Raw genomic sequence first — 14,721 nt, 5'->3', positions numbered from 1 at the left:
GGCTCTCCGCCTGGACTCCTAGGCCTGCTGACAGAGCCACATCTTCCGCGCGTTTTGAAAAGACATCAAGTTGGGGGCCAATCTTATCTGGCATTTCAAAGAGGGGGAGCCACCACACAGACGGCCCTGTTCCTTGGCCCCACGAGACCAGGGGCTCCCAACCCTGGGGGTGCGAGACGATATTCCAGGGGGCTGCGAAAACTTGGGTTTTTAAAATTATAGTGCATATGCATAATTTGCTGCTGTTACTTCAAACGTTTGAAAGGGGTGAGAGAATATATCAGAAGTGTTCTAGGGGTGAGAGGTATAGAAAAGTTTGGGAGCCGCTGCACTAGATGTAGCTCCCTAATCAATGACTTACAACAGGTAGTTTGCCTGTATGAAACTAACCAAGGAGAGAAGCAACCTGGAACTAAGGAGAAATTTCCTGACAGTTAGAACAATTAACTAGTGGAACTACCGGCCTCCAGAAGCAGTGAATGCTCCAACACTGGAGGCTTTTAAGAAGAGACTGGACAGCAGCTTAAAGTGTCAAATTTAGCAGAAATGGCTAAGATTTCTGCTTACTTGAAGGATCATTCACAAGAAAGATACATTTCGGTCTGGAGAAGATGGATAGATTATATTCAGAATAAATATGGGACTAAAAAGTTCCATTTAGCCTATGAGTAAATTTTAGAGTATTATTATTATTAATAGTTTATTATAGTGGAATTTTTATTAGTTTTAATTATATGACTTTTAATCTGTTTATATTTATGTTAAAGGGGAGTTAAAGCGCATTATGGACTTGGTTATTTATATAGTTGGTTAATGTTAGATTATGATTATTATATTGTAACCCTGTACTCAGCTCTGGGAAGTGGGGGAGGGAGGGGAGGTTTAGGGTGGGTTGGTTTGGGGGTTTATATTGTAACTTTTATAAAACATTTCAATAAAAAAAAGAAGAGACTGGACAGCCATTTGTCTGAAATGCTATAGCGGGGGGTTGGACTAGATGACCTCCAGGGTCCCTTCCAACTTTATTATTATTATTAAACTGTACACATATGTAAAGCTGACATTGATGGAGGTTTGGTTTTTTTTTTTTTGAGAATAATCCAGGTAGTTTTTCTCAAATTATAAAACAAATAGTGACTGCTAATATTTTTTCTTCTTCTTTTTTGGATTATAATTTTTATTCATGTTGCGTTTCTTTCTAGGATGGCAGGATGCCGGCAATCTGTGGCCCTACCGGGATTCCTACTTGCTAAGCTTGCAAAGGATTCTGGGAGTTGCGGTACACTATTATCCTAGATTGCCTTTCCTTGCAAGTCCCAAAGGTGCTGTTTTCCCAGGCGGCCACGGGACTTTCTTGGGTTCCTTGTGAAGAGGTTTCGCTTCTCACCCAAGAAGCTTCTTCAGCTCTGCCTGGATGCTGGGGAATGGGAGGATTTATACTCCTTGCAGACAGCTGGTCGTTTGCATTCCTTGAGTTGACCTGTGTCCTCAGGGTCACCTGAGTGGGGCAAATGGCTGTGGAGCCTTCTTGGCTGCAGGATGTTTTTGGCCCTGGGTCCCTTCACTCCGAGATTCGGACAATACAGACGCATCCCCAATAACCTGGGCCGGCCTTCAACGGGGAAGGGACCCAGGGCACGAAACATCCTGCAGCCAAGAAGGCTCCACAGCCATTTGCCCCACTCAGGCGACCCTGAGGACACAGAGATAAGCCTCCAAGTGGCCTCAACGACTCTCTAAAGAAATGCAAATGACCAGCTTTCTGCAAGGAGTATAAATCCTTCCCACCACCCAGTCAGAGCTGAAGAAGCTTCTGGGATGAGAAGTGAAACGTCTTCAAAAGAAACACAAAAAAGTCCAGTGGCCTCCTGAAAAAAAAACCACCATCTTTGGGAGAAGTATACCAGGATGACTGAGAATCTCCAGAGACATTTTCCTATGCTGCTTACCCTACCTAGGCTTCTCCGTTTCATAGAAAGACCTAAATGATATTTCCTCAGGGCAAACTTCACATTTAATATTTACACAGCACAAAGATCTTTTCACTTCCCACCCCTCAGCCGGCGGAGCTCAGTCAAGCAGTGTGAAATTCTGGCTTAGAATACTGAGATCCAGAAAACAGAAAAACCACGAGGAAAAAAGGGTAAAAACTCATCAAGGAGAGAAGCAACCTGGAACTAAGGAGAAACTTCCCGACAGTTGGAACAATTAACCAGTGGAACCACCTGCCTCCAGAAGCTGTGAATGCTCCAACACTGGAAGTTTTTAAGAAGAGACTGGACAGCCATTTGTCTGAAATGGGTATAGGGCCGTGGTGGCGAACCTATGGCACACGTGCCACAGGTGGCATGCAGAGCCCTCTCTGTGGGCACGCGTGCCATCGCCTCAGTCCCAGGCCTTCAGCCGCCGCTGTGTGGAAAAAAAAAGGTTCAATCAATCAATTTCAACTTCTCCTGGGGAAAAAAAAAGATCTTGCAAAGTTGGAATTGATTGATTGAACATTTTAGTCCCATCCAGTCTGCCGTTACCACCACAGCCACGCCCACCCAATGAGCCACGCCCACCCAATGGGCCACACCCACCCAATGGGCCACACCTACCCAAAATGCCACGCCCACCTGGCACTCGACAATACATAAGTGGGTTTTTTGTTGGAATTTGGGCACTTGTTCACTAAAAGGTTCGCCATCACTGGTATAGGGTTTCCTGCCTGAGCAGGGGGTTGGACTAGATGACCTCCAAGGTCCCTTCCATCTTTATTATTATTTTTGTTGTTATTAATTACTATTAATTATTATTATTACTATTAAAGAACATTTTTCTCCAAAGCCTTTTGTTTTGTGGGGCTTCCCCCCGCTCTCAGTTAAAACAAATAGGAGAAAAGAGATTTATGAAATAGTTCCTATTATCTGCATTTTAAACGATACACCCAAGTGATCAAGCTGCGGACTAAATTGATCTCTGTTTGGTAATATTTACACCAAATCGAAACAGGAACGTGTGTATTCACATCAAGACACAGCTGGTAATAGACTATGGATTCAGATGGATTAGTCCATGTCTCACACTGTAACAGGGGCCTTCAAACTCGACTTGGGGACTTCAACTCCCAGAATTCCTCAGCCAGGCATGCGCTGAAGTCCACAAGTCATAAGAGGGCCAGGTTTGAAGGCCCTGCACTACAAAATAAGATATCTGCCCTCTGATGGCTAAGAGTCCTCCGATGAGTCCCAGCCCCTCTACAAAGTTGGGAAAGTCACCAATCTAGGAAAAGCAACTTCCTGCATTTAAAACTGTTTCTTTCACATCAACAGGATACCTACCCTTCTCTGTCTATCTGGGGAAGAGGAGGGTGCTTGGGAGTGTTGCGGAGTTTCCTGTGGAACTGTGTGAAGTCAAGTTTCTCTGGCTGCAAATCCCAGGTGGCCCCACTGCAGAATAATAATAATAATAATAATAATAATAATAATAATAATAATAATAATAATAATAATAATAATAATGATGATGATGATGATGATGATGATGATAATTATGATCATCATCATCATCATCATCATAATAATAATAATAATAATAGAGAAATAGAAAGGCTGAAAGGGTGAAGATTTTGGAAGGAAAGACCGTACAAAATGGTAACTGGGTTTAACAGGGAATTGGGAGCATAGGCACACAAAGAAAGATTGATGATAGATAGATAGATAGATAGATAGATAGACAGACAGACAGACAGATAGATAGATAGATAGACAGATAGAAGATATATATAGAGATGATAGAACATAAATAAACAGATGATAGATACACAGAGAGAGAAGATGGATGGATGGGTGGGTGGATGAATAGAAAGATGACAGATGATATATATAGAGAGAGATGATAGAACATAGACAGAAAGATATAGATAAATAAGATAGATATGATAGACAGACAGACATAGATAGTTGATAGATAGATAGATGATAGAACATAGATAGATTTATTTATTTATTTATTTATTAAATTTTTATACCGCCCTTCTCCCGAAGGACTCAGGGCGGTGTACAGGGCAATAAATATCAAAATGTAAATACAAAAGTTAAAAAAGAGATTAAAAGAATTAAATAATTATGCCCAAGAATAGATGATAGATAGATAGATAGATAGATAGATAGATAGATAGATAGATAGATAGATAGATAGAAGATAAATGGATGGATGGACGGAAGGACAGACAAACAGACAGATAAATATACAGGTACTGCAGTTTGAACTGTGGAATACAGTGGTCCCTTTTGGTACAATGAGGACCAAAAAGGATGAGTACCAAACAAATCTTTCCCATAAGGAGTAACATCGTGAGTCACAAGGCAGCCAACAAGTTCTAGCTTCTGCGTTGAGTACCAAACAAACAAGGAGTACCGGGACAAAATTTTCACGACAAAAATGTGTCGAGTATCGTATTCGGTGAGTTTCAAAGCAGCCGAGTGCCGAGGTACGCCTCTACTTGGGCAACCACACAGGCTGCGGGGGGGGGGGGGGAATGCATCCAGAGGGCGAAGGGGAGGGGGCTTTTTTACCTGAAGGGCTCCCGGGTGTTGGCTGCCCAGATATCCGTTCCCAGCATGTCCAGGGAGCTGTTTTTGTTGCCGTTCTTTGGGAAAAAAGAAAGCAAACAAGAAAATCAAGATGTTTCCTTCTGTGTTAAATGTTTGCTTTGCAGCAGCACCTTTTTTTAATACGGGCGGTCCTTGACTTACAACAGCTTGCTTTAGTGACCATTCAAAGGATGGCTGAGGATTAATCTTATTTTAACTGGGGTTTTATTTATATAGGGACAAATGTAATTTTTTTAAACTTGTTTTTAACTTTTGTATCTTGGTTTTTAATTACCCTGTAAACCGCCCTGAGTCCTTCGGGAAAGGGCGGTATATAAATGTAATAAAATAAAATAAATAATAATAAAGTTACAGCGTCACTGAAAAAAGTGACTTATGACCGTTTTTGACCCTTGCAACCAATGTAAGCACATGATCAAAATTCAGACGATTGGCAACTTACTCACACTTATGACGGTCACAGCCTCCTGGGGTCACGTGATCGCCCTTTGCAGCCTTCTGACAAGGAAAGTCAATGGGGGAGGCCAGATTCACTTAACAGCCGTGTTTCTAACTTGACAAATGCAGTGATTCACTTAATGACCATGGCAGGAAAGGTCTTAAATGGGGCAAAACTCACTTAAAAATTGGCATCATTTCGAAAGCTGTTAAGTTCTGGTATTTATTTTTATTTATTTTTTATTTTAATTCCATTTATATCCCGCCCTTCTCCGAAGACTCAGGGCGGCTTACAAGCTTAGCAGTAGCCTTCATTCTATGTATATGCCTGCTTGTTAGGGCTTTCACACACACACCCCTAAGCGGCATTGTTACAAAGTCAGCTTAATTGCCCCCAACAATCTGGGTCCTCAATAATAATAAGTAATCCTCAATTTACAACCCCAATTGGGATCGGAGTTTCCCATTGCCAGGCCCCCAAATTTTAATCCAATGACTGTGTGGATGCTGTGAGTGTTGTTAAATGGAAGCATGGATTTTAGTTACTTTTTCAATGGCATTGTAACTCTGAATGGTTGCTAAACGAATGATCGTAAGTCGAGAACGTCCTGTAAAGCTTCCAACAATCGGAACGGCTGCATCCATATGATTGTTCAGCTCCATTAGAATCGCATAGAAAAGGATAGGATAGGATAGGATTAGGGAGGGGGAGGGGATAGGGATAGGAGATGGAATGGAATGGAATTATGGGATAGGATAGGATAAATGGAATGGAATGGAATGGAATGGAATGGAATGGAATAGAATAGAAAATATGGAATGGAATAGAATAGAACGGAATGGAATAGAATAGAATAGAAATAGAATAGAATATGGAATGGGGGATAGAATAGAATAGAATAGAATAGAATAGAATAGAATAGAATAGAATAGAATAGAATAGAATAGAATAGAATAGAATAGAATTATGGGATCAGTGCTTGGCAAACGTAACGCTCAGCCTCGCATAAAAGAGCTCGGATTTTGGTGGATTTCAGAAAGTGGGGGGAAGCCTAGGGGTTGGGCTTTGTAGAGTAGAATGGAGCTGGAAGGGACCTTGGAGGTCTTCTAGTCCAGCCCCCCACGTAAGCAGGAGAACCTATACGATCTCAGACAAATGGCTGTCCAGTCTCTTCTTAAAAACTTCCAGTGTTGGAGCATTCACAGCTTCTGGAGGCAGGTTGTTCCACTGGTTAATTGTTCTCACTGCCAGTAAATTTCTCCTTAGCTCCAGGTTGCTTCTCTCTTTGGTTAGTTCCTTCATGTCCTGCCTTCAGGTGCTTTGGACATCAGCTTAAGTATCTTGATTAGAGACAGTGAAAGGGTAGGACCACCTGGTTGAACCTCCCAGTAGGTTATTATTTATTTATTATTTTATTTATTTATTGCAGAGGTAGCCTGCTCTGCTTGTTGGAAAATGCTGTATGATTTCTTTTACTCTCCGTGAAACATATTTTGAAGACTCTATGATTGTAGGAAGCCTTTTGGGTTGGGATAATAATCTTCCAGGATTGCATCTTAAACAATGCATCTTAAAGAAAGAACTGCACCAAAAATGCACCAATGTACAAGTCTGTCAAGAAGGATCTGGACAGACTTGAACACTGGGCACTATCTAACAAAACGAAATTCAAAGGCAAAAAAGTACGGTTCTACATTTAGGCAAGAAAAACCAAATGTACAGGTATAGTACAGGTGGTGACTTGCTCAATAGTAGTAACTGTGAGAGGGATCTCGGATTCCTAGTAGACAATCCCTTAAATAGGAGCCAGCCATGTGACGCAGCTGCCAAAAAAACCAACACAGTGCTAGGCTGTATTAACAGATGGATAGAATCAAGATCCCGTGAAGTGTTAATACCACTTTACAAGGCCTTGGTAAGGCCACACGTGGAATACTGCAACCAGTTTTGGTCACCACACTATAAAAAAGATGTTCAGACTCTGGAAAGGCTGCACAGAAGAGCAACAAAGATGATCAGGGGACTGGAGTCTAAAACATACAAAGAATGTTTGCTGGAATTGGGGATGTGTAGTTTAATGAAGAGAAGGGTGAGGGGTGACATGATAGCAGCCTTCCAGTATCTCAGGGGCTGCCCCAAATAAGAGGAAGTCAAGCTGTTCTCCAAAGGGCCTGAAGGCAGGACAAGAAGCAACGGATGGAAACTAACCAAAGAGAGAAGCAACCTGGAACTAAGGAGAAACTTCCTGACAGTTGGAACAATTAACCAGTGGAACCACCTGCCTCCAGAAGCTGTGAATGCTCCAACAGTGGAAGTTTTTAAGAAGAGACTGGACAGCCACCTGTCTGAAACGGTGGAGGGTCTCCTGCCTGAGCAGGGGGTTGGACTAGATGACCTCCAAGGTCCCTTCCAACTTTGGTATTCTGTTAATTTGTGAGGTTCCTTGAGGAAGGAAACACTGTCTGCCATTTTTAATAGTAGGCAGCGCGCTCATTAATGCAAGTAAACTTCCATTCAATTTTGAGTTAGAATTAGGAAGGGAACTCATCATTAACCCGAGGTTTGCCTTTGTTCAATAGTCCCACTGGGTGTTTTTTTTCCCTAGGGAAGTCTGTGTAGGTGTGAATTCACTCAATGGGATTTACTTTACAACAGAAACAGTACTCCGCTGCTCTCGAGCCTAAATATAAAACCATTTAATATATAAAAAGACTGCAAACCTCACTCCCTTCTAGCACTGATGATGTTACCTAATTAGGTAATGAAATGTCCGCAAAAGGACCCCCAGCCGAGCTCAGAGCGCACCAAGGACCCCACAGTTCACCCCTCAGCTACAAACATTCTCTTCTATTGGTGCGAAAGGATGATTTTCTGGCTTAAAGAAAAATCCAGTTTTTCTTACCTGGTTTTGATTATGGGGCACGGAGGAGCCTTTGCCTCTGCAGCCGGACGTGGTGTTTTCAATGTCCTGGTTGCAGTCAACTGTCCACTGAAAAGAGAGAAAGGATTTTCCTGTGTGTCGCCCAGATGAGAGGCACAGCTGTGTAAATTTGATTTAATGAACCAATGAATAAATTCCATCTGAAACACGAACCGAACGAGGCCAGGGTGACAGCAAGGCCCCCGGATGGGAATTAGGGGGTCGGCGTTTGCTGGCCGGGTCGAGACAAAACAGCCCTTCTTTCACCCCTCGGATGACAGAAGAGACCTGTGCCAACAGGTGGCTGCACCTGGCCGACCTCGCTGGAGCTTGGAAGCTAAGCAGGGCCTGGCCGAGACGCTCCTGGAATGGGGCAGCCCGAAGAAATGGCACGGCATCTCTGGGTGGCCAGTCTACCCAACTGTGGCTGACCGACAGAAGCCAAGTGGGCTCAGAGCTCATTCATACTTGGGTGGGAGCCCAGGGTTTTAAACAAGGCTAAAGTCAGATAAAATATATCTGGTTTCTGTTTCCTTTAACAAAATGGAGTCATATTCTATTTTGCCCACAACAATAAGCTTATGAGGTGGGTTGACGAGAGGGAGGGGGAGGGGGAGGGAAAGAGAGACTGGCCCAAAATCACCCAGCCATCTTTTATTCCTAAGGCGGGACTAGAACTCTCCGTCTCCTGGCGATTGGCCCAAACTCACCCATCCGGCTTTCATGCCTAAGGCGGAACTAGAACTCGCCGTTTCCTGGCGATTGGCCCAAACTCACCCATCCGGCTTTCCTGCCTGAGGTTGGACTAGAACTCTCCGTCTCCTGGCGATTGGCCCAGACTCACCCATCCGGCTTTCCTGCCTAAGGCGGGACTAGAACTCTCCGTCTCCTGGCGATTGGCCCAAACTCACCCATCCGGCTTTCATGCCTAAGGCGGAACTAGAACTCGCCGTTTCCTGGCGATTGGCCCAAACTCACCCATCGGGCTTTCCTGCCTAAGCTGGGACTAGAACTCTCCGTCTCCTGGCGAATGGCCCAAACTCACCCATCTGGCTTTCCTGCCTGAGGTGGGACTAGAACTCTCCGTCTCCTGGCGATTGGCCCAGACTCACCCATCCAGCTTTCCTGCCTAAGGCGGGACTAGAACTCTCAGTCTCCTGGCGATTGGCCCAAACTCACCCATCCGGCTTTCATGCCTAAGGCGGGACTAGAACTTGCCGTTTCCTGGCGATTGGCCCAAACTCACCCATCGGGCTTTCCTGCCTAAGCTGGGACTAGAACTCTCCGTCTCCTGGCGAATGGCCCAAACTCACCCATCTGGCTTTCCTGCCTAAGGCGGGACTAGAACTCTCCGTCTCCTGGCGATTGGCCCAAACTCACCCATCCGGCTTTCATGCCTAAGGCGGAACTAGAACTCGCCGTTTCCTGGCGATTGGCCCAAACTCACCCATCCGGCTTTCCTGCCTGAGGTGGGACTAGAACTCTCCGTCTCCTGGCGATTGGCCCAGACTCACCCATCCAGCTTTCCTGCCTAAGGCGGGACTAGAACTCTCCGTCTCCTGGCGATTGGCCCAAACTCACCCATCCGGCTTTCATGCCTAAGGCGGGACTAGAACTTGCCGTTTCCTGGCGATTGGCCCAAACTCACCCATCGGGCTTTCCTGCCTAAGCTGGGACTAGAACTCTCCGTCTCCTGGCGAATGGCCCAAACTCACCCATCTGGCTTTCCTGCCTAAGGCGGGACTAGAACTCTCCGTCTCCTGGCAATTGGCCCAAACTCACCCATCCGGCTTTCCTGCCTGAGGTGGGACTAGAACTCTCCGTCTCCTGGCAATTGGCCCAAAAATCAAGTTTGATTTTTGGAGACTGACATGCTAAATGCACCATTCCTCACTCTTATTCCTAAAAACACCTTCCTAAAGACTGGGAAGATTTGACCCAGACCCACCTTGGTGACTGTTTGTTCCTATTAATTATTATTGTTAAATTGATTTGCTGCCCATCTCGCAGTGACTGATACTGTCTTTGCAGCCTCCAAACTAACCTGAGGGCTGAGCAGCACAAGCAAATGACATCCAGTGTGATGACCCGGGGCACGGCACAGAGGCAACACAATCAGCTGACAGTTCAAATTGCCCCTTTATTGCTCCAAATGTTCCCCAAATGCTCCCACATCTCTGGCAAGTCCCGGAGCAAAGTGGCCACACACACACACACACACACACACAGAGAGAGAGAGAGAGAGAGAGAGAGAGACAGAGACAGAGACAGAGACAGAGACAGAGAGAGAGAGGGAGACGCACACCTCCAGCTGGCTCAGGAATTCTGGGAGTTGAAGTCCACGAGTCATCAAAGAGCCAAGGTTGCCTACCCCTGGACTAAATCAAGGCGTGCAGGAAGCAAAGGAACAAGGCAATTAATCCAGGAAAATAAAGCAGGAAATAAAGCAGGAAGTCCAGGAAACATCCCAAGTCGGCAACGGCACACAACCCTCCGTGAATTCAGCATTTGTTCCCGACAAATGCCCCTCGCTGCTCCCGCCTTCTCTCCACTCTCCATGCTGGAGGAGCAGGAGCAGGCGGTCCTTGCTCATCGCTTGAGCAGTATTTCTCACGCTCATCCTGCCCCTGTTCCTCTCTGCCTATGAGCCGTCCCAATCCTGAAAGGCCCTGGTCTGCCTCGGCCTGGTCCTCCCCGTCTTCCTCCAAACCCAACGACGCCTCGACGCCTCCCCCTCAATCTCCGTTGGATCCAGGCTCCGACGGAAGCATGGCAGCCAAAAGCCAGCCATCCACACACACACACACACACACACACACACACACAGACACACACACACACACACACCATCGACATCTAAAAACTGTCAAGACTAATTCGCCCTTTCACTCACATTTCCTCCCTTGCTCGCAGCTTGACAATGGAATGGAGGGATGGTATCTAGGCAACCGAGGCGTCCTTGAGAACCTGTGCGGATGCCAAGGTCACTAAGGCAGGTGCTCGATGGAGAAGCGGACTGTTTCTATTACAAGAAGAAATATTACTATTGGACAATGAGAACCCACCCGGTGGGCGGGGATGAGGGAGTCTATTGTTTAACTAAGCAAGCATTTGAGCGGGAAAACCAGAGCTGGTTTCGCTTCTTCTGTGCCAATGCAGATTTTCAGTAAAGTATTACTCTCTTGGTAAAACCGTGTCCCAAGAGTTTCTTTTTCTGGAAACGCCAACTGGACAGTTGACAAAAAGCCACACACAACGGACACCACAAATGCCACCTACAGAACAGCACACACTTTGCTAGAGAGAAGTTCCCCGAAGGATGGGCCTCGGCACGAGTCGGAAAACCCGGAAGGCAAAAACCTGTGGTCCCGGTGACCGACCCAGATTGGATCCTGCAAACTTGCTTGTTTGTTAAAATGGTGTACACACCCTTGAAAACATACAGCTTGGAACTATCTCAAAACCATCCAACCTCTTATTTGGTCCTGCAGGGATTGTCCTCCTTCTCACTACTGCAGGCCTCTTTTTGTGTGTTTAAGCCAGTGGGAGTGACCCACTCCAGGTCCTCCACCCACCTGCGAGATATCGGACTGCGTTTTCTCGTTCTCGTCATCCCCTTCGTTTTTTTCGGTCAACAAGCCTTGGACTTGATATTCCAAAACGTAGCTGTCAATGAATCTTTCCAGCTCCTCAATTTCCTGCGACCGGTTGCTTCCTGCCTCTGAAGAGGCAGAAGCCACGGAAGAATTTTCCATCCCCCTCTGTGATGAACGGAGAATTGCCGTGTCCTAAGTTGGGGAGAGGAAAAAAAGAAAGAAAAAAAGATTAACCTAGTGACTGAAACATTTCATGCATTCCGTGTCCTCCCCCTTAGCAAAAACCCAAACAGGTAGTCCTTGATTTATACAAATTATGACTTTTTGAGTCCAAAATTTCCATTGCTAAGCAAGGTAATTTTTTAATTTTTAATTTTAATTTTTTTAATTTTAATTCCATTTATATCCCGCCCTTCTCCGAAGACTCAGGGCGGCTTACAAGCTTAGCAGGTAGTTGTTAAGCAGGGTTTTCCCCATTTAACAACCTTTCTTGCCACCGTTGCTAAGTGAATCACCGCCCTTGTTAAAAGTTAGGAACACAGTTGTTACGCGAATCTAACCCTAACCCTAACCTAACCCATTGACTTTGCTTGTCAGAGGGTGGCAAAAGGGGACCACGTGATCCCGGGGACCCTGTGGCCGTCATAAATAGGAACCGGTTGCCAAGCATCCCAGCTCTGATTACGCGGCCTCAGGGATGCTCCAACGGTCACAGGTGTGAACAACGGTTTTTCCCCCCCGTGCCGTCGTAACTTTGAATGATCACTAAACACGTGGCCGTGCTCTACCAGTTGATCAGATTCTTCATTGTTTTGAGTAACAAATCCTTTGCAACTTAACGTGTGGTTTTTGCACCTGACAAATTTGTAAGAAATCCAGGAACATGGATAAGTGTTTACAATATTGAGAAAGTATCATGTTTAATTGGCCTTATTTTCCTTCCCTCCCTCTCTCTTTCTGAGACACAAACACACACAATCTTTAAACCCCTACCTAGTGTTTAATTTTTCTTCCCATTCCATCTAGTACAGGGGTCCCCAGTTCCCCCAGTCCGTGGACCAGTACCGGTCCACACAAACAAGCCAAGCCCCATCCACGGGATGCAGGCAGAACACAAAACTACACACTCTCCAGTCCATGGAAAAACCTCTCCCCACGGAACCGGTGGTCCCTGGTGTCCCAAAGGTCGGGGGCTTCTGATCTAGTAGACAACTGGCACCCTCTTCCGGCTGTGGGGGTTTGGCTGGTCTCCATCTACATAAAAGATTAAACTTGCTATCATGTTTTTCAGCTGCCTGGCTCGCTCTGCGACATGTTCCAATCTTGCAGTTTTGCTATTACGATAAATCTGCTCCTTGACAGCCAGCCAAGATTTAAAAGGTGTCAACGTGCTACAAAAAACAACAACAACATATTCTAAAAATCTGGAATTTGCCTATTTATGAAGAATTTGGGGTTTATTGTGCTTGGAGAAGGGCCAAAAAAACCCCATCATGTATTCCTGGGATGATACGTGGATGCCAATTATCAAAGTCTGCGTGCATGAAAGTGTGCAGTCCCAGCTTTAGAGCTGGCAATTCGTGACTGTATCTAGGCAGTCCTTGACTTACGACTGTAAAGCAGGTCATCACGGGAACGACTTGATTTTGCTACCTTTTTTTGTGGCAGACATTAAGCAAACGTAAAGGAATACACAGCAATGTTACGCAAAGCCAGCGGTTGTAAATAGGGCAGTCGCTAAGCAAACACAGCGGTCATTAAGCAAAGCCACTGTTTGCTAAGGGGGCCATTTTTTTCCCTGGAAACAGGAAGGATCTTGTAAATCAGGGGTCTTCAAACTTGGCCACTTTAAGACTTGTGGACTTCAACTCCCAGAATTCCTCAGCCAGCCCTCTGGGGAATAACAAAATGAGAGAGTTGGAAGGGACCCTGGAGGTCATCTAGTCCAACCCCCTGCTCAGGCAGGAAACCCCACACCATTTCAGACAAATGGCTGTCCAGTCTCTTCTTAAAGACTTCCAGTGTTGGAGCACTCACCACTTCTGGAGGCAGGTTCTTCCACTGGTTAATTGTTCCAACTGTCAGGAAGTTTCTCCTTAGTTCTAGGTTGCTTCTCTCCTTGACTAGTTTCCATCCGTTGCTTCTTGTCCTGCTTTCAGGTGCTTTGGAGAATAGCTTGACTGCCTCTTCTTTGGGGCAGCCCCTGAAATACTGGAAGGCTGCTATCACGTCATCCCTCGTCCTTCTCTTTATTAAACTAGACATCCCCAATTCCAGCAACCGTTCCCTATATGTTTTAGCCTCCAGTCCCCTGATCCTCTTTGTTGCTCTTCTCTGCAGACTTTCTAGACATCTCGACATCTTTTTTACATCGTGGTGACCAAAACTGGGTGCCGTATTCCAAGTGTGCTGGAGAACATCCCGTGTTCTGAGCAGTCACAGGGAAGCCCAATCAGGGGGCAAAGAAAGCATTTCCAAGGTCGACAAACAAAAGGCGAGGGGGGGGGGGAAGAGGCAGGAACAAAAGGCTTAAAATTGATGAAGCCTGCTCTTAAAAGTGTTGGGCAGGGGTGGGGAGGGGGGAGAAAGGCCAACAGAGAGAATCTCCAACTTTTGGGCACCAGGGACCACCGGTTCCGTGGGGAGAGGTTTTTCCGCAGGCCGGAGGGTGTGTGGTTTTGTGTGCTGCCTGCATCCCGCGGATGGGGCTTCGCTTGTTTGTGCGGACCGGTTGTTGGCATGCCACAGCCCAGTACCAGTCCATGGACCTGGGGACTTGGAGACCCCCGTTGTAAGGTTCCGGGCTGATCAGCCAAGAAATAAAAGGCAAAGGCTTTTGCCAGAAGGTGAGCTGGGAGGAAATTCATTGTTCCTCCCTTTGCAGTGGACAATGGAGAGAAACCGCAGAGGAGCATTGTTCACTGCTTTTCACGAAGTGACAGCCGGACAATGCTGAGCATGACATGAAGTGTGGGAGCAGGAAAGAACTTGGTGTGTGTGTTTGTGTGTGTGTGTGTGTGTGTGTGTGTGGCGATGATGGGATGGCAAACCATTAACTGAAGTGCATAAGGACCACAAAGGAATAAGCGAGTCTCCTCTACAAAAGATGTCGAGACTCTGGAAAGGGTACAGAGAAGAGCAACAAAGATAATTGGGGGACTGGAGGCT

General features: G+C 45.9%; 1 protein-coding gene across 2 annotated transcripts in view; it reads right to left on the bottom strand.

Annotated features, from left to right (window-relative positions):
* The window catches only part of CTIF (cap binding complex dependent translation initiation factor), a 167,581-nt gene that overhangs the window by 122,378 nt on the left and 30,482 nt on the right, over positions 1-14,721 (bottom strand). For both annotated transcript variants that reach the window (XM_083354847.1, XM_083354848.1), the window contains exons 2-5: positions 11,533-11,745; positions 7,940-8,026; positions 4,560-4,633; positions 3,324-3,431 (exon numbers count right to left, since the gene is read on the bottom strand). In XM_083354847.1, coding sequence (XP_083210973.1) covers positions 3,324-3,431; positions 4,560-4,633; positions 7,940-8,026; positions 11,533-11,712 — 449 coding nt within the window. In that variant the 5' untranslated portion in view covers positions 11,713-11,745. The remainder of the gene's footprint in view (positions 1-3,323; positions 3,432-4,559; positions 4,634-7,939; positions 8,027-11,532; positions 11,746-14,721) is intronic.

The sequence above is a fragment of the Vipera ursinii genome (assembly GCF_947247035.1).
Source record: "Vipera ursinii genome assembly, chromosome: 2".
In the NCBI taxonomy this organism is placed as follows: Eukaryota; Metazoa; Chordata; class Lepidosauria; order Squamata; family Viperidae; genus Vipera; species Vipera ursinii.
The sequence above is the reverse complement of the archived record's forward strand: the minus strand, read 5'-3'. Positions and strand labels throughout refer to the sequence as shown.